We start from the raw sequence: 22,181 nt of genomic DNA, 5'->3' as shown, positions 1-22,181 counted from the left end.
AATAATTTCTTATTATTTAAATACAGGTGTTTTAGCTCTTTTCAATTTATTTTATTTAAATGGGCTATTATTTATTTTACTATGTGTTTGTATTTTACAAATGTGATGTAGTATTCATTTATATTGTATACTTTATGTTGTATAACTTTAGTTCCTATGTGAATATTAATTCCTACTTGTTTTGTTGTGGTAGGAGGGTTTTGTATTGAATATGGGGCCGTGTTGGTTATTATTATAGCAGAGAAGACAACTGTAAATCAACAAAGACAAGTCAACTGTGCCCCGATCTACCACTCATGAGATCTGATGGACTCAAAAAGTGGGTTACGATTGCATATTAGTTTGAAAATCGACCGGGTCCACCGTATTTTTACACGAGTGACTTCCGGTCTGCCCGGTCTGCTAGCTAGTAGTATTGACGCAGGAGGGCCGTGTCTCATGTCAAATAATAAACTCTGCCATTGTTTTTGCGTGCATCGTGTTGAGCCGCTTCTGGGACGCAACACGCGGCCGCACTGCGACTGGTGTGCATTCGCTGATTAACTTTAACGGCCGCGTTTCACTGCGTTCTCGCGGCGGCCACGTTGTTGCGCCATTGACGTTTCTTACTGTCCTACCGTGTTGGTCCTCATTATAGTAGGGAAAACGTAGTAAATATAATCTACACAAAGAAACTGTAACCCGATCGACTCACAGCCTCGAAAAGTAAGGGTTACATTACGTCAGAAACTCGTTCGGTACGCCCCCGTTCCGAACCGAACGCCAAGTACCGAAATGGTTCAATACGAATACATGTACCGTTACACCCTTAGTATATACACTTTCAAAGGCTGTGAGAAAAAAGCCTTTTTCTTTTTCCTGTTTCACTGAACCTGCACTTGTGTGTATATCGTCACATTCCTACTATATACTGTAGATACAATATACAGGTAAGGCTCTGAATATCCTGCATCTCCTGTTTTTGCTCTAGTTGTTTTGATTAAAAATAAAAATAAAAATAAAAAACATCACACAATGTTCATGGATACATCATTCAAGAAAAGTTTAGGGCTAGTGACTATATTTGGTAAACATAATAATAATAATAATATACTGTATATTATTAGATTGTAGTATTTACAAGGACAACGCCAACTTGGTGATGATAATGCATACACAACAGGAAAACAGTATATTATTTTCAATTAATTGTACCCATCTGGACACCACGAACTGTATGCAAAAAAGAGTTGCCCGAGAGTTTAAGATGACCCTCGCCACGCTAAATGCTAATCCTAGAGGGAACGCGAATGCTATACTAACGCTCTGAGCCATCTAGCATCCCGTTTACAACAGCGTCACCACCCATTTCCCTCCTGCTCCTCCTCCCTCCCACTTTGCAACCTCCCAGGAAGCTTTGACAAATCAGACAACAAGCGGTTCACTCAACCAAATTGTAGTAACGCTGCTAACGCACCCCTTCACATGCTCAGTAACGGCGTAGCATAGATGGGAAAAGTAATTCGATTACTCATTACTGAAAAAAATATTGCCGTTATGAACAACACTGAGTGCAATCTATGAAGACTTGATTTTATTTTATTTCATCTTTATATTGATGTATTTATATGTAGGAATATTTTCAACACCTGTTCATCCTTGTCAGGTTCATTGGGTGCGGGCAATGGTGGATGAAGTTCTGTCTTTTTTTTTATACTTAAGTAATTTTTTGGACCTATGTCGCAGAGCACACACAGAAAGAGACAAGCATTTGCACTCACAATTATACCACCGAAGCAAAGGACTTGATCTGACTCCGCTTGGGCCGCAGTCAGGTGAATGTACCACTCCTGATCATCAGCTCGCATATGGATATATTTTACTAAAATATATCATTTTTTATCATTAGTTCGATATTTATCAAATAAAATTAAACCAAACATTAATATGAAAATTAGATAAAATGTTTGAACTCGCCAAAGCATTTATTTCAACACAAAATCCATTTGTACTGCATTCTACAAGAAGACATAAATGACTGACCATAGACTTTAATTGCATTTCAGCTCAATACATGACAATAAATGCCACAATTGGCCCGTGCCAAATGCCCCGGGTGGGTCTCTGCTAGTCAGTCCGCCTCAAAGTGCTACAGTTTACGCTAAAATGCCAAAGTTAGGTTTTGCCAGAAAACGGAGACTTCACACCAATCATACGCGCGGTTGTGGCTGAAAATTGTGTGATACTGCATGAAGTGCATGGAGGTCCAGAGACGCATTTTGATACAAACACGCTCAAAAGGAAACCTAATAGGTCATTTGGATTTCATCATTTAAAGCTAGCAAGCAGTAGGACCTTGTCTCGGGTCAATATAGCTCACTCCGCCACTGTGACTCCATTCCTGTCATATTGTGACCAAACAGGAGACCATAGCAGTTTGTGTTATATAGTATATTTCATCTTCCACTGACTTTGAAGAGGACACAGACAAAGCGTATGTCTGTCTGGTATGCAATCAATCAAAAGTATTGCAGTAACTACATCAGCCAGTTTAATCAGCCTCCAGTTTTGCAGATCCCCAGGATTTGTTGGGAATCTAATTGATGACCGCTCACTCTGGTCATTGATTGGCTTGAATAGTCAATAACCACAGAATCTCAGCAACTACAAATTAAGACTCGGGCATGGAACATAAATTCCGCACTCAGGAGAAGAAGCTAGTATTTACACAATTAGAATATATGGATGGACTCGAGAGGGTAAATTTGTAATGAAAAATAAAACACGGTATTATTTAAGATTTATAAGCTGCCCGGGCACCTTACTTATGGGATTTTAGAACAATTCAATTTGCAGCCCTAAATTAGAAAACCTCCTAAGCACCCATGTCCTAGAGATGTACTGTACTGGCAGCAGTTTGGGTTTTTTTCAGCACACTAAGTAAAAGTCAATCAAATATAACCACAACAACTCTCTCCCACTGTTTTTCAGTTAGAAGCATGACTACGAAAATACAATAAGCTCCCGGATATGAAAGTTTTTTTTTGGGGGGGGGGGGGGGTGATTTTAAAAATTTTAGCTTTACAACTGCCACAACGCTATGGACTTCACAAAATTGCGACTTGGCACAGTACTAAAAGAATTTTTTTATTGACATTTCCTCATTTAAAGCTAAACACCTCTTATCGATTCAAGTTCTATTGTCATGAAATAAACAGCGCTGTGTTTATAAATCTTTTGTAAACCGTACAAGATGTCATAAATGATCTCAAAAACAACTGCTCATTTCCTATGCTAATTATAAAGATGAAGATTATTTTATGCTAACTTGGTACCAATTTTAACCCTTAATTACAATCAACATTTTGGACCCAAAAAGGCAAAAAAAAATTCCCCAAAAATCTTTGTCAAAAATTGTAATATTTTTGTCCCATTGACAAGCAAACATGCTCAACAAACCGTTTTCAAGCTTGATAATATTTATTCAAGTTGGTAGAATAAACATTCAACAGAAAAAAAATGAGACTGAATAGTTTTATATGTATTTGATAATTCAAACAGAAACAGCACGTATGGTCATAGGCGTTTTTGTCCTTTATACATACTATGGTCAAAACATTTTATATACAGTAGACCAACAGTGTAAAATAGCAACAACTATATAAATATATATATATATATATATATATATATATATATATATATATATATATATATATATATATATATATATATATATATATACAAATTGAAAAGATCGTGGGGAAAAAAAATATAACATTGGGAAAAAAAAAGTATTTTCAAAACTATTTACAACCATTTATTTACAACCAGTTCAGTTCAATTTTTTCAGGCATGCCACTCAGTTTCATCCTGGAACAGGACACAGGGCTACATCACAAAGCCCACACTTCCTGGGGACGTCGGTCCTCCTTCCGCTCTTTTCGCACCACTGTCACTCTTCCCATTCGCCGACTCAAATGACGACAAATCTAGCCCATCCTCTCCCTCGAGTTGATTAAATAAAGCAATTGCTTATGCTTAACTTTGGTTTTCGATTCATTCCGCATGCTTTACAAAGTCGCTCGCTCAATATAACTGGTGGTTACTTGCTATCTTGCCTCCCTCCAGTTAGGTGGCGCCTCGCTCGGCAATATACTAAAGGTTTTAGCATTACATACTTTGTTTGCGACCTCACAATGGCTCCTGAATGCTTTCTGTTTTGAAAAGAGACAAGAAATGATGGAAATATAGACGTAAACGCATGGTCAATGCAGCGTTTTAATGTTTATTTATGAGGGCAATAAAAGTATAAAACTCCAATGATGTTATCTCCCGTTTTACTAGGTTGATTGACTTCAAGTAAAAACGAGAGTGAACCTCAACTTCCACATTTTCAAATGAGACCAACCAGCTGCACTTGGGTGACGTAATTACAATGTGACGAGGCTTCGACGACGCGTCTCGTGACTTTAAGGCGTTAATCATGCATGTCATTATGGCCTCTAGTATAGCAGGGAATGCTTTAAGAGACTATTCAATATATCAGCCTCTGATTATTATTGTTATACTGTATTCACTCCTTGTATCTTCTTGGTGAATTCCGTATTTTTGACTTGATTCCAGGTTACCTGATGAATGATGATATAAAAAAGTAAATATTTTGTGGAAGGAGAGAGTGGGTTGTTGTATTTTGCCTGTACTTATCTGACCATCTGTCACATAAACTGCATTAACCTTGTGGCTGTCCAGGTGGACTCTGTCAACTCAACTGCCCCTCACTCACTTAACTGTAACCTAAAAGTGAGAAGCTGGCAATGGCAGCATTTTTTTAAAATCAGGAATTAAGCAAAATATCTTCTAAACATTCAACATACAAGTTAAACTATACAGTATTTCTATTTATGTCAGCCAATATTTAACCATATATTTGATGAGTTTTTAACTGTTTGTTTTTTTTAATACAGTGTACATTGTATCAGAAAGAATGTTTTTAATCCACGCTATCATTAATATTCAATAAGAGATTCAGTCCACCTTGATAAATAATCCTCAACTTTATGTATCTATTCATAATTATTCAAAGGAAGTTTTTATTGTTGTAGAACTGACATGCTATGATATGCCTATGATATATGTACTGATGATGCAACTTTGTCAAGCGAGACACCACATTCTCATCAAGAGTTCCAAATATATTGCTTGCTTCATTACTATGCACTAAAAATATTTAAACCCTGGAAAACACCTAAGAAAAAAAAAACTTCTCATACAGTAGTGGCATGTCTATGTTTTCTGAAGCCTTCATCCACATCTATATAGGATGTTTTGGAGTCATGTTCTGTGTGGTGATAAACAACATCAGCAATCTAAAAAAAGAAAGCATATATCGCATTGTCAATATCTCAACTTTGATGTATAGATTTTTTTATTCTTCTCCTAGAGTATTTCTTCCTTAACAATCATTCAATGCTTGCAATGGTCAACTAAAAAAGAGCCTCAAAACTCAATAGTTTACTGAGTCACAGGTGTAAGATGGTAAATCGCCTGGTTTGAATAACATATCACCAACTGTATTTTTTTCCGCCGCAATGGACATATTCAGTTGTGTCACACCTCATCACGCAGTGTGCGGCTGGCCTAAATCATATGATGAGATGGAGTTTGGTGCCAGCAGTTGGTGTATTTCCTGCTTCGATAGTGATGGTTCATTCCACAATTGTATAAAACTTTAAATAAGCTAATTCCAAAATACCAAAAAGTGCGGTTGTTTGGTAAATGTACATGTCCTGACACAAAATCTGAAAAACTAAGAGAGAAGAATGCTTGAAAATATTTTTTTAAATAGCAAATAAGTGTGAAATACCCTCTAAAATAATTTTTTTTTGTGGAGTGAAATGGGTGGCCAATCATGAAAACTACAGGAAAGCTACCTGCCAAACCCAATACACTGCGCAACAGGTGATTGAAAGTCGGCTAGCTTGCTGGCCATGTGGCGGTCTTAACTGCAATGAAAAAGACCTTTATTTGATTTTAGGAAAGATTTTATAGTCCTCCATCAAGAGAAGTGGCATGAGAATATTACCAGTAGCCACCCACTACTGTAAACACATTTTTTTTTTCAGTCACCTCTATTGCAAAAACAAACAAAGAAAAAAAAAAACACCAACCTCAGAAAAATTGAACCGACTTGCATGGAAATAATCACTGTCTGTCAAGTCACTTGGAGCAACACCTGAAAACCAGTAAAGGTGTGATTGCAAGGTGTCCCACAATGATAAATTCTTAGTTTTAGGTGACTTTAGGTGAAAATTTATGATTATTGGAGCGACACTCTTGTTTGTGAAAAGTTTGAGTGAGATTGTTGTGTGATCCCCAGGCTTACTTGTTTGTCCATCTGCCACATAACCTGCATTGACTCGACCTTGTTTCTGTCCAGGCGGTCTCATTCCACTCAACTGGCTCTGTGTCCTCACTCTTTTACTGGGAACACAAATTGGATGTTTCCTCACTGTTAGTTGTGCAAGTACAGACCACATAAATAAAAACACAATATCCTGACTGCGATGCTATTGGGGTTTGTACATAATGTGTGTTGTTACTAACGGAAATAATAGGAAGGAACAGTGGTCCTCAATAGGGAGACCCAGTGGCCACCCATTTGTGACCACTGAACTGTCAAGGCCTTAGACAGGACTTAGCACAGTGCAGTGAAACGCAACAGCAACCAAATTATCTATTTTTTAATGTCCTGCAAGGTAGGCACTGTGGTGTACATTTGTTTTGAATGGTTGGGGTGCGTCTTTGTGCCAACAGTACACAGATTTTGTTGTTGTTGTTGTTGTTGTTGGAGTTCACTCAGAGTTCACTGAAGCAATTGACAGTGTTTAAAAACAAATACAGTGGTACCTCTACTTACTGTATGACATAAATTGGTTCTGGAAGTAGTGCTACTAACGTATTGAACCGTCTGTGGGCTTAAGAAAAAAAACTTCAAGAGACAAAAACACAAAGATACTTGTGCTCTTATGACTCAGACGTCGACCCGCGAAACAATACCATGGTCATGCCTGTACACGTCATCATACTGCGACACCCGAATTAAAACGTCATCAACAAGATGCCATTAGGAGAGGAGAATCCCATTACGGAAGCATGATGGGAAAGATTATGACCAATATGGCAGCAGGATCTTATGGCGCGGCATTTAAAAGTAGAAAGCAAGAAGTACATACAGTACAGTGGTATCAAAAAGTATCTGAACCTTTTGGAATTTCTCATATTTCTGCATAAAATCACCATCAAATGTGATCTGATCTTTGTCAAAGTCACACAGATGAAAAAGCAGTGTCTGCTTTAACTAAACCCGCCCAAAGATTTATAGGTTTTCATATTTTAATGAAGATAGTATGCAAACAATGACAGAAGGGGGAAAAATAAGTAAGTGAACCATCACATTTAATATTTTGTGGCCACCCCCCTTTGGCAACAATAATTTCAACCAGACGCTTCCTGTAGCTGCAGATCAGTCTGGCACATCGATCAGGACTAATCTTGGCCTATTCTTCTCTACAAAACTGCTGTAGTTCAGTCAGATTCCTAGGATGTCTGGTATGAATCGCTGTCTGTAGGTCATGCCAAATGGGGTTCAAGTCTGGACTTTGACTTGGCCACTCCAGAAAGTGTATTTATTTCTTCTGAAACCCTTCTGAAGTTAATTTACTTCTGTGTTTTGGATCATTGTCTTGTTGCAGCATCCATACTCTTTTTAGCTTCAACTGTCTGACAGACGGCCTCAGGTTTTCCTGCAAAACATCTTGATAAACTTTTGAATTCATTCTTCCATTCATGATTTCAAGTTGTCCAGGCCCTGAGGCAGCAAAAACAGCCCCAAATCATGATGCTTCCTCCACCACGCTTCACGGTGGGGATGATGTGTTGATGTTGGTGAGCTGTTCCATTTTTCTTCCACACATGACGTTGTGTGTTACTTCCAAACAATTCAACTTTAGTTTCATCAGTCCAAAAAATATGTTGTCAAAATGTCTGTGGAGTGTCCAAGTGCCTTTTTGCGAACATTAAACGAGCAACAATGTTTTTTTTAGACAGCAATGGCTTCCCCCTTGGCGTCCTCCCAAGAGCATCATCCTTGGCCAAAGTTTTACAAATAGTTGATGTGTGCACAGAGATATTGGACTGTGCCAGTGATTTCTGTAATTTTTTTCTTAACTCTCTGAGTATTCTTTGCTGAACTCTTGGCGTCATTTTTAGTGGACGGCCATTCCTTGGAAGAGAAGCAACAGTGACAAGCTCTCTCCATTTGTAGACAATTTCTTTGACTGTCGATTGATGAACATCCAGACTTTTGGAGAGGGTTTTGTATCCTTTCCGAGCTTTATACAAATCAAACATCCTTCAACACAGGTCTTCAGACAGCTCTTTTGACCGAGCCATGATGCACATCAGACAATGCTTCTCATCAAAAAATTCTTACCAGGTGTGTGTTTTATAGTGGGCAGGGCAGCTTTAAACCACTCATCAGTGATTGGGCACACACCTGACTTAAATTGTTTGGTAAAAATTAAATTAAATTAAAATATGAAAACCTATAAATGTTTGGGTGGTTTTAGTTAAGGCAGACACTGTATTTTCATCTGTGTGATTTTGACAAAGATCAGATCACATTTGATGGTGATTTTATGCAGAAATGTGTAGAAATTCCAAAAGGTTCACATACTTGCTCATACCACTGTATCTTTTCCAGTATTGTATTGTAGTTTTGCCTCTCGTAACTTGAAATGTCTTTCTTAACAAGAGGCAATATTTTCTCATTTCGTCGTGTCGTAACCTGAAAATTACGTTTTTAGACATGTTCCAAAGTACAGGCACCCCTGTACAGTAAAAAAGACGAGGCGACGGCTAAAATTAAGGAAAATACACCATATAGTTGTATAAATGAACATGACTTTATATTTTTTGTTGCTGTTGTTTTGAATGAAAATGATATTTTGTTTGTATTTGTGGCCCTTTAAAGAGACAGACAACACCTAGTATCAATTACCTTCACATGAAAGGTTACTCAAAGTATTTAAGCATGCAAATTTCTTAGACCGCTGAAAATGAGGAAAAAATGTTTAAACACAAAACATGACACCATTTAAAAGCGCAGCCATTGCTGTGACCACTGTGACATTCAAATACCCATTAACATAAATACTTATGAATTCGAAAATAGCTGCACGTGATGATGGGTATTTATGACACAATGAGGCAAGAAGGCAAATTTGGGATACTCACATTTGATTGGCTAAAAGAAAACCGGCATTAAGATGTCTGCCACAACTAAGGTGGCCACTTCCTGGATATTCTGGCTTTTATTCATGTTCTTCTCCGTGATTAGTCATTTGAAAAATGAAATTATGTGTTTGTTTGGTTTTTTTTATTGTTCCATGGGAATACCCGTGACAAAGGTCTTATCTGTCTGTTTAAGATGTGTATTTGAGTCAGCCTACTTAGGCTGATTTAGACGTAATTCATATAAAGTAAAAAGAGCAGCTCCTTACGTCATTTCATCTTGATAGTTGGGTTCTGTAATGAGATAACAACATTACAGTATTGGTAACAAATACTCACATCCTCCCTATGTTAATTTGACACTGTGAAAAAGTGTTTATTGTGAAACACCAAATAATTGACAGTATTATGGTTGAACAACGAAGCACAGTGCTTTTTGAAAAGCTTTAATACCTTTTTCTTTCCTGCGTCTGTAGCAAAAGATCACCCCTAGGATGAGTAAAACGAGCAGAGCACAACCGCCAAAGGAGCAAACCACAGCTATCAAGACAGTCCAGTCTGGAGGCTTAGGCACTGTGAAAGGAAACGCCAGAATTTTCTCAAGGGACAATACTATAGAAGTGAACAGCTCTGATTTTATCATATCTTATATAGCAGTATAGATAGTTATGGTTCTCTTAAAATGAACCAACAGACCAGTATTAGTACTATCTGAAACTGGCAAGACAAATGATAACACCTCACAGTGAAAAAGCCCAACGTTTATAAATATGAGCAAGTGCTCATTTGCTACATACTGTAGTTAACTCTTCCTCGGCAAACCACTTGTGTTTTTAGGGAGGAGACCCAGGTCTCACCTTTTATCACTGTTGTCAAAATCAGAGTCTTTTTTGTATTTTTCAAAACACAAAATATTTATAAAATAATAAGAGTACGTTTTTCCCTTTGTTTGTTTACAAAAATTAAATCAAATAACAAAAATATAATATAAACAAACATTTTAAATACAAATTAAAAAGGATATTTACAGTTTTTTAAGTTGAAAAACCAAAAATTTATACCGTATTTTTCAGACTCGCACTCGTACTTGTTTACGTGAATAAGAGCGCTCAAACGCCAGAAGAAGACAGACAGCTACGCAGCTCTGAGTGAATGGGCGAGTTAGCGAGAGAGAAACACGGCTGCAAATCTACGTTTATTGTTTATGCTTGTAAAATATCTCTACAGAGGCAACGCCTGTGTGTATCATCTTTTCTGTTGTTGTTGTGTGTTTTCCACCCGTGATCGGACACTTAGAGCCAGTTGTGTGGCTGTTTGAATGATGTGCTAATGCTAGCGAACACATGGTAACCGTTTCTGTCATTGCTGTAATAGCACCTAATTATCATTTATTTACTTTGATGCGAACCTGTTTGGTATCGAGGACGAAATTGATTCAGCAAATTATACGGACATCCAGCATCGTCATTTGGGAGTTTAGCTCGCTGTATAGCCAGGACTGAGCCGTAGCGTCCTGGTGAGGACAGTATATTCGCATTTCGTTGTTCATGCACTGTACACTGTACACTTATTCAGCATGTTGTTCTCTATTGTATTTTTATATTAAATTGCCTTTCAAGATGACATATCTGTTCTATGTGTTGGATTTTATCAAGTAATATTCCCCCCAGAATGCGACCTATATTCCAGTGAGATTATATAGGTTTTTATTTCTCTTCGTTGGGCATTTTATGGCTGGTGCGACTTATACTCAGGTGCGAATTGTAGTCCAAAAAATACGGTGTATATATATATATATATATATATATATATATATATATATATATATATATATATATATATATATATATATACTTTTTTTTTTTATGGACAAAATATATATTTTTTTGTATTTACAGAATCAAAAAAGAGGATTTGGACAATGTTCTAAACCATTAATCGACTATCAAAATGGTTGTCTATCCATTTGAGAATAAATTAGCTGTTGATACATTGTGGCAATTGTAGTTGGCAGACAAAATGGCCCTCCAAAGGAAAACATATCTACTACAAAGATGCTTTTGACATCCCCGCAGGACACAATTATCAACATGCTTAACTTTAGGCAAGACAGAATTGTTTTGGTACTCCTCACACAGTGGCGCAACTACACATTGAGCAGCGAATGCGCTGAATATGGCCGTGAGCCGATAGAGGATGCCGTCACGAGGAAGCCCCCCCCCCCCCCCCCCCATGACCAAAATTACTCCCGTTTTTTGTTTGTTTGTTTGTTTTTTACTTACATCCTTATGTTGTTCATTAGGAGGTTCCTTGGATTGTTGCCAACAAATTTGATTATCTGTTTTTTGCCAGCAGCTGTGAGCAGTCCCATTTGGGTCTTTGTTTGAAGGGTAATGCAAGGGCGCGCGCGTGCCAGTGATTTGAGCAAGAGCAAGACAATTCACTGCTACACTCAGGTTGCTTGCTGAATCAGTAATATTACGAAATGCCGAGAGTTAGATTGTCTTTTGTGTTGTTACATCCTGTGTGCCTCTGTCAGAAGTCAGTAAATAAAGCCAATTGTATTGACTGTATTCTTTGTTGATGACACATTATTACTTAGTACGGAGCGCTAAGCTAGTTAGCATTTATGCTAATCAGTGTCTTAATTATCTTTTCGTATCGTGTTTTGGAGAAGCATATTACCACTTTAGTTATTGTTAGATAGTAAAGTTGTCTCATTTCTTTTTATAAAGAAAACACACAGAAACACATTAATATAACAACTTAGTCTCCTTTCAACACGAACTCCCAATCAAACTGTAAATTGTGATATGAGAGTGGACTTTGAAATTGGATTTTGATTTATTTATGAACAACTATTTGATAAAAGAAAACGGATTCATTACATTCTGCCTCCTCTTTATTCGATTTTGTTTTTATAGTTTGTTTAAAGAAAATAAATGAGTCATTGACACAATTTATATCAGCGCTTTGCCTGCGAGAAAAAAGATGCCAATCGGCATCGTACATTGCTCGCATAAAATATGGCGCCCTCTGGAGGTCAAAACATGTACTTAAAGTATGTGTTTCTAATAACATATAGGCCTACTGTATTAGTAAAAGGGAACAATTGTGGCTTATTAGAGCCAACAAGTCTTTTAAGTCCGAGGTTTCCTTTCAAGAACATAAATGAGTCATTGACACAATTTATACCAGCGCTTTGTCCACAAGAAAAAAAAATGTAAATCAGCAACACTTTTTTTTTTTTTTTTTTTTTTTTTTTTAATTTGAATGATCAGGACATTTGTTTGATTTGTGTAAATTCTCAAGTTTTATACTCAGAACCTTTATTAAAACCTTTAATAAGTTTCATGTACTTAAAACAGTACAGTTGTATACTACAGTCTAAAACTAAATACAAAAACAGTCAGGAAGCTGAATAAAATATTATTTTTGAAGGGCATAGTCATCTATTTTGTCTTCATTGTTACTTACAACTTGCCTAAAACAACTTCAAGTGAAATAGTGAAGGTAAGTGATTTCATTTCGCATACTCTAACAAGAATGGGTAGTTGCACCCGTCCTCACACATGCAAACTTGTACCTGGTCTTGTCACACTGCAATCTTAACTTCTTGCGTATGCTCAATGTACACATATAACTAGGGCGTATTATCACTTGTGTTTCCAGATATTTACCTGATACAACTGTAAAGTACATCGAACTTGTGTTTCTATTTTCCCATTGGGAAATGTTAATAGCACATAAACCAACTAGCTTGGGTTTTAGTCTAATGAACTTGCAAAACATATTAGAAGAATTTCTTACCAACCGCTAGGTGGACAGAGCTGGATAGTGTTTTTTTTAGTTTCTGTAACGTTGCCAAACATGCTACTGTAGAATTTTTGACAGCACGAAACTTTAGGACACTGGAGGAGTTGAACCAATCTTCATGTGCTACATGACTGCTGTTGTACAGGCTACTATCCACAGAGTCACCATTCAGGTTCCAACTGACAACAGGACGAGGGAACCAAGCTGAGGTCACACAGTTGAACTCCACCTCCTCATCCTGGTCCACTTTCATATCACCTTCTTTGATCTTGATTGTTCCACTCTCTAAGTGATAGAAACACAAAAGAACTGAAGATAATTCGGCCTCATACACCTTCCAAAGTACAACATTTCCTCAAGTCCTTTTTCTTGCAACCTGACTTTCTCATTTAATCACAGGTCAGGAGTCAGTATGACTAAATTTTTGTATTAAAGATGCATTCTTCACATTGATATGCTAGGTTAACCATTAAAAATGTTATGAAAACCGAATTTGCCATGACTGAACTCATTGGTTAAATTTTTGCGATATATATATATACTGTATATCAGGGGTTCCCAACCTATTCCACTAAGGCACACTGTGGGTGCAGGATTTCATTCTTACCAAACAAGATGACAACACTTTTTCCCCAATCTGGTGTTTTACAAGTGCAATCAGTTGATTGCAGTCAGGTGTGGCTTGTTTTAGCAGAAGCCTCATTGGTTCAACTGTCTCTGCTGGATCGGCTGGAACAAAAACCAGGACCCACAGTGTGCCTTGAGGACTGGGTTGAAAACCCCTGCTGTATATCACAAGCAGATTTTTAACCTAGCCGCCACAGCATAGCACTGGCCTCGGGCAGAATGACTTTTTAGTTTAAAAAAAAAAAAAAAAAAAAGTGAGCCGTTAACATTGATTTGCATCATCATAACATTGCAATAGACAGCAAGCCATTTTCCACACTCTTAATAAATAAATAAATAACAGCCCACTGATGTAAATTTGTGCAGAAAAAAAGGGAATTGACTAAATCCCAGCGATATGTGACATCACCATTGTCTGAATGACAAAAAGGCCATTTGCCCTTTGTTTCACTATTAATTGAGCCAGTAATGTAATTGCATTACAGAAGACAAACGAGGAATGCTGATTGTGTTCACATTATTTTTCACATTATATTATATTTCTTAGGATGTTTGCATGGATAATACTCTTCAATTTGAGTTCTCAATTATACTGATATTGGCAGCAATTATTTCATAGTCTCACTTGTTGTTTACTTAACGTACAGTATATACAGAGGTTGGACAAAATAATGGAAAAAACCTTAAAAAGTCAACAAAAACTAATTTAATATGCCGTAGGTCCCCCTTTTGCGGCAATTACAGCCTCAATTCTCCGAGGTACAATGAACCCTCGCTACTTCGCACTTCAAACTTCGCGCCCTCAGTCCATCACACTTTTTTTTTTTAATTAGAAAAAAAATAATAATAATACAGATGAGCTGTCCTGAGTCGATCGCGTAGTCTCACGCTCGCTCCCTCTCTCTCCTTTGCTCTTTGTTCTTCACTGCGGCACTGCATTGGAGTTCCTTATTAAAGTTAACGATGTTGACAGATGTTTGTGTTTGATCTTGCCAGTCACGAGCGTCAAAAGCGCTGCATGCGTCAATCATCGTTTAACTTGTTAACAGTTGCTGTGGCAACTCATTGTGTGTAAGTGAGAGGATTTGAGTAGACTCACTCAACGAAGTGTTGCGAGTGCTGCCTTGAAACCGACAGACTCTGCATGCGCATGCGCGGGCGGGGGGATAAGGAAGCGTGGGCTGGAATAAATGTGTGTGTGTGGCGACTTTGAAGGCAGCCGGACGTGTTGTGTTCGCGGCAATAAACGCCACATGTTAAAAGTGATCCTGAGCAGTTTGTAACTTCCACATGTCTCTCCAAGAGTCACAGCCAATGGAGGTAACAGAAGCAATTAATAAAGCCAAGCATTTTCTATTACAGCACTTTATTCTTGTTTGAAAATAATTCGGTGGTACACTAACATGTTTAAAACTTATCATAATTATTACATTTGAAGTGTTTAAAAACCATTTATTAAAATAGATACATACCTTTTTTTTTTTTTTTATTATACAGTACTGTATATATACCGTATATTTTTTAATTATTACATTTATTAGGATCATGGAAGCTTCCACTTGGGGAAAATATATACATACAGTATATCCTGTATATATATAATATAATAAAAATATACAGTACTGTACTTTGGGGAAAAAAGTGAAAAACATCTTATATGAATCTCTTTCCAATGCTAAATCCGAATAAATACATTGAACACACAAAAATAAATAAATAAATAAATAAATTGCGTAACTTCGCGGTCTTTCTCTTATCGCAGCGGGTTCTGGTCCCCATTAACCACGTAAAATGAGGGATCACTGTATTGATTGACACAACTTGTGAATTGTTTCCACAGGAATTTTAAGGCATTCTTCAGTTAGAATACCATCTGACTCTTTTAGAGACGATGGCGGTGGAAAACGACGTCTTTTTGAATTGAATCTCTAAAATTGACCATAAATGCTCAATAATGTTCAGGTCTGGGGGTTGTGCCGGCCATACGAGATGCTTAACTTCATTAGAATGTTCCTCATGCCATTCTTTAACAATTATGCTGTATAATTATGATGCCGAAATGTTAGGTGTTTCCATTATTTTGCCCAACCACTCTGTATGTGTAAACATACATTTTCTGTTAGGATTAAAGAAAAAATATTATTCATATACACTATTTGTTGTAACAGATCAAGATTATATGACTCAACAACTTCAACTTCAGACTTCTTTAACCATTATGGGTGTGAGTATACATCAATTGGTTAAGGAACAATCAAATCAAATAATTGGAAAGGCAAAATAGCGGTCAACATCAATATTTTTTAGATATCCTGTTTTGTTTAAAAAATGTTTTTAGTATAAATGTCTCAAATTTTTCAGCAAAAAGATAGTCAAAGTTGCAGCTGAAATCTAACCAATATTTTATCAAATCGGTGGAAGGCCCTTGAATCTAGTAGAATTCAAATCGTGACAGATTTTGTCATGCTGGCAAACACTACATGGTTATCCAAAGAATACCTCTCGTATCATCTTGTCATGTAAATTGGTGATTTAAAACCTAGAGTCCACTTCACTTGCCCGATTTTTGCTACTGTAACTTGCTTGAACATATTAACATGTGATGAGACTGTTTACTTTAACATATGTGACTTACTTTTCCTACCATCTCTCTGAGATTTTTTTTCAACAGAAGCCACAGAAATTTAGGAATAGGTTTATTTGTCTCTAAACTGGCAGAAGTGAATATAAATTGATAGGCAGGTAGTAGTTGCTGGACCATCTACCTTGAACGTGTAGACTTGCCGACTTTGATCCATAGGCTCCCTGTATAGTGCAGGTGACCAGCCCAGCTTCCCTGCGGGAGGTGTTGTGAATGGTGAACGCCACACAGCTGGTGTCGCCAGCTGAGCAGAAGGAGGCAGAAAACTGTTCTGAGGAAGAAGATATGTTTCCACTTCTAGGAACTGTGAGAACCAGAAAACCTCTGACATTCCATGTCATGACCTCCCATGGTACTTCCACAATAGCGTTGAATCGTGCATCAGAGCCTTTTAGAACGGTGGAATCAAGAGGCTCCACTTGGAACTGTCCCATGACTGAAAAATTCAACAACAGTTGAAGTGGGAAAAATAAATGACAGAAGTGGTTCAGGAAAGAAAATACGATCCTGCAACTGAATGTTACGTCTTTCTTTAGACTATAGGTGCCCTAAGTATCCTCGGGGGCTAAAATATTATGAAATATTACAAGAATTGTAAACATGACAGGGGAGCAGATATGTTATCAACGCTGTTACTATTTTAGCCAATCAAATGCAAGTATCCCAGATTCCATGCCTTTCCTCTTAACATCATTAAGACTCATTACTAAATGTATAATGTAATATTGCCTTCAATGCTCTGGGAAAGATGATCGTTAACACTTGCTGATTGGTGATTATGAGTACATGCTGTTCATGTGTTTTTGTTCTCGTAGCAAAAAAATATAACACAGACTTCATTTTGGTTTCTTGCATGGGCATGACTGTTTTCGACCCATTAATTCATCTACTACAAGGAGAATGCATCAAAATGCAAATGTTAAGTTTTTGTTTGAACATTTTAGCAAACACTTGGTTAAAAAAAAAAAAAAAAAAAAAAAAAAAAAAAAAAACAGAGTTCCATAAATTTGTACACGACATTATCATGCTAGCGTCCAAATAAAAGTGCAAATTGACGATACATCTTAAAAAACTTTCTTACTATTTACAACTTCTTGTTCGTTCGCCAACATTTTGAAAAATAAGAAATCCACCCGTGTTTCTCGGAAACTCTGGTATCATAATATATTCCCAGTTCTCCAATGGAAAATACAACTTGAAATTTTTGACTCGACAAGTGCTATTTAACATAATTATGACAGCACATGAAGGCGGCATAACTGATGTGACATCACAAAATGCCTGCACTTTTTAATGGTACAATTTTTTTTGTAAAATTTTTCTCCATTATCAGGATGTCTAAGAAATTCCCCATTTTTCATACGGAAATACTTTGAGCAACTATTTTTTGCATAGAAGTCATTTTAAATAGTTGTAGCACTGGCTGATAAACTAATTAAGACTTTAACCTTAATGTGATGATAGTATGTGCCCTGTTATTGAGTGGCTATAAATCCATAGTGTTGATGTCATTCAGATAACATGTTTCAGTCATTGAAGTCACTGAAAGTTAATTTAAAGCTAAAGAATTGTGGAAAAAGAAAAGAGGAGATATTAATATTCCTATCTGGTAAACCATAGCTAAACATTTCATCATTGTGACTTATCATGAATGCCTGTCAACACTGTTCAGATTATTGCAAAGTTGAGCCTTGTTTGCTCAAGGTATGGAAAGGAATTTTGTGCTTGTTCCTGCGTGTGTATTTAATTTAAATTTTTTTACAAGCTGAAAGTCGATCAGCTTACACTGAATAATTGTAAATGTGAGATACATAGGAAGTGAGTGAAAGTTTTGTTTTTTATTTGCTTTGTTTAATTCAACAATTATACCATAAAAATGTGCAGAAGAAATTTGAACTCAAAGTGACCCCCGATTCGCAAACAATTCAAAACAATGCCTAGAATGAGCAACTCAGATGTCATGTTATTTTTCAACACAGCACAAAGGTAACAATTTACTAATAAAATCTGATGTATTACCAGTTTTAAAAATGCATAACTGGTAACAAATTCTAAACAAACCATCCAATCTGATGAATTGACGGTATATCCGGAATAAAATATATTTATTAATTAATTTACCAGTCCATAGATTCCCATTAACATAATCCCTCGATCCAAAGAGGTTACTCCCCTGCCCAATAACATTTGCCAAATTGTTTTAAAAGTTCACAAAATTGCGTGAAATAATTGTCAAAGTTCATGTACATACTTTACCTTCAGTTGCACATAGCATGAGCCACATCCATGAATAAAATTCCATTTTTATTCAGCCTGAAAGATAGCAATATTTACATTGTCATTTGACGAAGAAAATATTATGTATTAATGTTGACCGTTTGAAGAAAAAAAAAAATCCTGTTTTATGTTTTGGAATGGACATTGCAAACAGTCTGAATTGTTGATTAATTATGTACACGATCATGCATGATCTCTGTGTTAATACCAAGAGAAAAGTACCAATATGCCCCAATTTATTCCAATATGATTCAATGTTGACTTTAGTTTTTGACCAATTAAAATTTTACATTCATTGTAGAAAGAGGTTGTTTATGATGAATTTACCCAATGTAAAAGACAAAAATAAAACGAATAATTTTCACAGTGCATTTTCATCATGTAGCAAATAGGAATATGAATTCACTTCAACGTATAATTTTTATCATTTGGATCTGAAATATACTATTTGATATCCAACAAACACTTACCTTGTGATCTGTCCAAAAGGAGATTGTTGTGGACCTGTGTTTCATTTCCTGACCTGAGCTTCATTTCCTGAAACACTGGTGTGGCTGCAAAGCTCTTGCTGGGTACAAGGGTCAATTGCCAATGAAAACCCTGTCCTTGTCATAGTAAATGCAACCATCTAAAGTCCTTTGCTGCCATCAGACTGTGGGTGTGAGGAGGGCGTTTTCAGACAAGACAGTTGAGGTCAGAAAAAACTGCAGAACGTTATGCCATTTGCTCCTCGTTGGATTATATTGTATATTCATTTTGTTATTTTACTTTTTTAACGTATTAGTTTCAAATTGCCCCATACCTTGTTACCTAATAAGGTCACAAATATTATAAACTCCATTGACCAGACCTTCTCAAATAGTGTGGTAACTCGCAAGCGCGTCTCGTTTGGATTTTTTTACCGTACAAGTGTAATTTCAAATCTGCTAAATAGATACCAGTGTCAGCATGTTGTGTGCAAAGGCAGAATTAGCTCTACACACAACACAGAACAGGAGATACAAACTGCAGTGAGCAAACACTTAAAAAATAAAGAAAGAAAGAATTATGATGACCCGTATTTATCACTTGGCTTCACTGTAACTATGGAGGGAGACAAGGAAAGATAAGTGTGCTGACAGCAGACACTATGCGGCCAAATACATCAATGCATTACTTGAGCAGGGATCGGCACCCAAAATGTTGAAAGAGCAATATTGGACCATAAAAATCAAAAACAAATGTCTGGCGCCGCAAAAAATTAAAAACCTTATATAAGCCTTATAATGAAGGCAACACATGCTGTATGTATCTATATTAGCTTACTATCAAATTGACTTACTTAATTGGCTACAAATACAATATGAGCCTTCATGATTAAATGTTTATTTTCCCTGCAGTGCATCCTATAGAGCATTGGTTCTTAACCTTGCTAAAGGTACCGAACCCCATGCGTTTCACATAGCTATTCGCCGAACCCTTCGGAATTTCATAATAAAGCCTTTTTTTTTTTTTTTTTTCAAATTCAAAACCTAGCAAGCTAACATCTAAGTGAATTCTTGTTCACATTTCTTTTCGTTGCCTTTTTCTGTTGATTTTCATGTTGGTAAATGAAAATAAACTCATTTCATCTCACACTGTTCCTTTTTTTTGTTTGTTTTCATGCCTACATCCTCATTTTATTGTCGTATCCTTGCATCACATGCTATTTTTATGGCATAAAACCACACAATTGTTGTTGTTTTTTTAATTATCTACGCAGTTCATGCTGTCTGTAGGTCTGTTATACTTTCTCATACCAAATGCCTGTCAACCTTCCACTGAGCAAACAGATTTCTCCTCCCATTAAATAGAGGGCTAGCATTTGAAAGAAATAAAGCCTGTAAATTGAGGGTAAACCAGTCCAAAACCTGGTCTAAAACACCAGTTTGCCTAGATTTAGTCAGCGTACAAAACAAGGCTCTGTGTTTCGTAACCTTCACCGAGCCCCTGAGGCTTACTCACCGAACCCCTGGGGTTCGATCGACCCCCAGTTAAGAACCACTGCTATGGAGAATGACGCACCACGTGACTACTCTGTACGATGCCACCTCAAGTTTGACTTCAATACAATTTTAATCAATTAGAAGAATGTTTGCATCATGTTGTCCTCCTACAGAAACCATATTAAAACAATAAATATATTTCCCTTCTCCATCTTTTTCATTTTCAAGTATTTTTTAAAAAGTATGAGGGAGCCACTAGGGCAACGCTAAAGAGTCGCATGTGGCTCTTAAGCCGCAGGTTGCTGACCCCCATTGCACACACTAATAAGCTGCTTGAGTCATTTCAGGGAAAATGTGTCAAATATATTTAAGCTTCTACAAAAAAAATCGTAGATCCATGCTAGTATTTATAGTTATTGTGCAGAGTGTGTGGGTGCTAAATATTTTTTATTTGCCCTCCCAGACAAACTCCGCAGCCTGTTGAAAGTTTTAAAAAATAGGACTAAATGCCTACCTATTTAAGACACATTTGAATCTGTAAACTCTAATTTAAATTATATTTTACTGTGCGTTGTTGCACTCGTTTGTCTTAACTATGTTTTACTTGTTTATTAGTGCCATTATGTTGTAGCACTGTAAGATCCGTCTGTGATATAAACAGCTTTATAAATAAAAAATATATGATTATTTCTCCCGTTATAGCATGACAAAAAATAAACAAATTAGAAGCACCGCCTAAGCCGTGGGCTAATACAAAATGAACAACAAATAAAAAAAACTAAATAAGATGTTTTTGTTTGGTCTGGCTTAATTCTTATCACATGACATACAAAAAGTTATGATTCATCATTTCTGCCAAAGCGATTGATGTTTACAGTTGAGAGGTCATTTGGTTCATTTATTTATCTTATACTCATCTTTTTGTGTGCTGTGATTTATAAATGTGCTTAATTTTGTTGTCCTGTTGATGCTTCTCGAGAGAGTCTAACGGAAATGCCGGACGGAGATGCCCGACGTCGCCGACGTGTCATTTTCATCGAGAGGCGCATAGTTTCGGCATTACGGGATTTGTAGTATGTTCGGTTTTAAGTCCTATTTACCAGCGGGTGGTTAATAATAGACGTCTAAGATTATCCCTCGGGTCAGGTATAATTGGATATCGGGTCATGTTCAGCCCTGAGTGTTAACCACCAGTTTGAGTAGCCACCTCCTCATGGAAGTCGTGAAATCTCGTTTCAACATAGACACGTTGTAACTTGTTATACTCAATAATCACCCCTAGAGGTCGCTGTTGGATAATATTGTTCTCATAACGTCCTTGATACCGTGTTAAATCCAGTCTTTTATAGGCGCATGTAGAAATGTGTTTCATTTTAATTTGATATCAACTCAATGAAAGACAAATTTTGTATCAGCATATGTTTTTGAGACCAGATATAGTTAAACCTGGTTTATAGAGTGCTCTGGTCAACATTCGAATACATATAAAAGTGAAGGTACAAAGAGCTAGAATGTCTCCAGGCACAGACAACCATGAAACCAAGGGGAAGAAAGTGGGGGAGGGTCAGTCTGCTAAATTGCAG

At 36.7% G+C, this 22,181-nt stretch overlaps 1 protein-coding gene across 1 annotated transcript; it reads right to left on the bottom strand.

Annotated features, from left to right (window-relative positions):
- Positions 1–4,896: 4,896 nt before the first annotated feature.
- Positions 4,897–19,005, bottom strand: igsf5a (immunoglobulin superfamily, member 5a). Its single transcript, XM_057821821.1, has 8 exons — positions 18,614–19,005; positions 16,482–16,793; positions 13,084–13,374; positions 9,727–9,846; positions 9,543–9,567; positions 6,365–6,462; positions 6,150–6,214; positions 4,897–5,348 (listed from the first exon to the last, which is right to left on the bottom strand). The coding sequence occupies exons 1-8, from the start codon at positions 18,657–18,659 to the stop codon at positions 5,247–5,249; spliced, it is 1,059 nt and encodes a 352-aa protein (XP_057677804.1). The 5' UTR covers positions 18,660–19,005; the 3' UTR covers positions 4,897–5,246.
- Between the last annotated feature and the right edge of the window lie 3,176 nt (positions 19,006–22,181).

This window comes from Corythoichthys intestinalis, chromosome 18, assembly GCF_030265065.1.
Source record: "Corythoichthys intestinalis isolate RoL2023-P3 chromosome 18, ASM3026506v1, whole genome shotgun sequence".
NCBI classification, from domain to species: Eukaryota; Metazoa; Chordata; class Actinopteri; order Syngnathiformes; family Syngnathidae; genus Corythoichthys; species Corythoichthys intestinalis.
The sequence above is the reverse complement of the archived record's forward strand: the minus strand, read 5'-3'. Positions and strand labels throughout refer to the sequence as shown.

Bases quoted from the DNA above. Each gene is read 5' to 3' on its own strand.
- igsf5a (XM_057821821.1), bottom strand. From the start codon at position 18,659: ATGGAATTTTATTCATGGATGTGGCTCATGCTATGTGCAACTGAAG. The intron at 9,847-13,083 runs GTAAGAAATTCT...TTCCTTTCACAG, and splicing joins CTCTGTCCACCTAGCGGTTG to TGCCTAAGCCTCCAGACTGG. The intron at 6,215-6,364 runs GTAAGCCTGGGG...ACTGGTTTTCAG, and splicing joins TGTGGCAGATGGACAAACAA to GTGTTGCTCCAAGTGACTTG.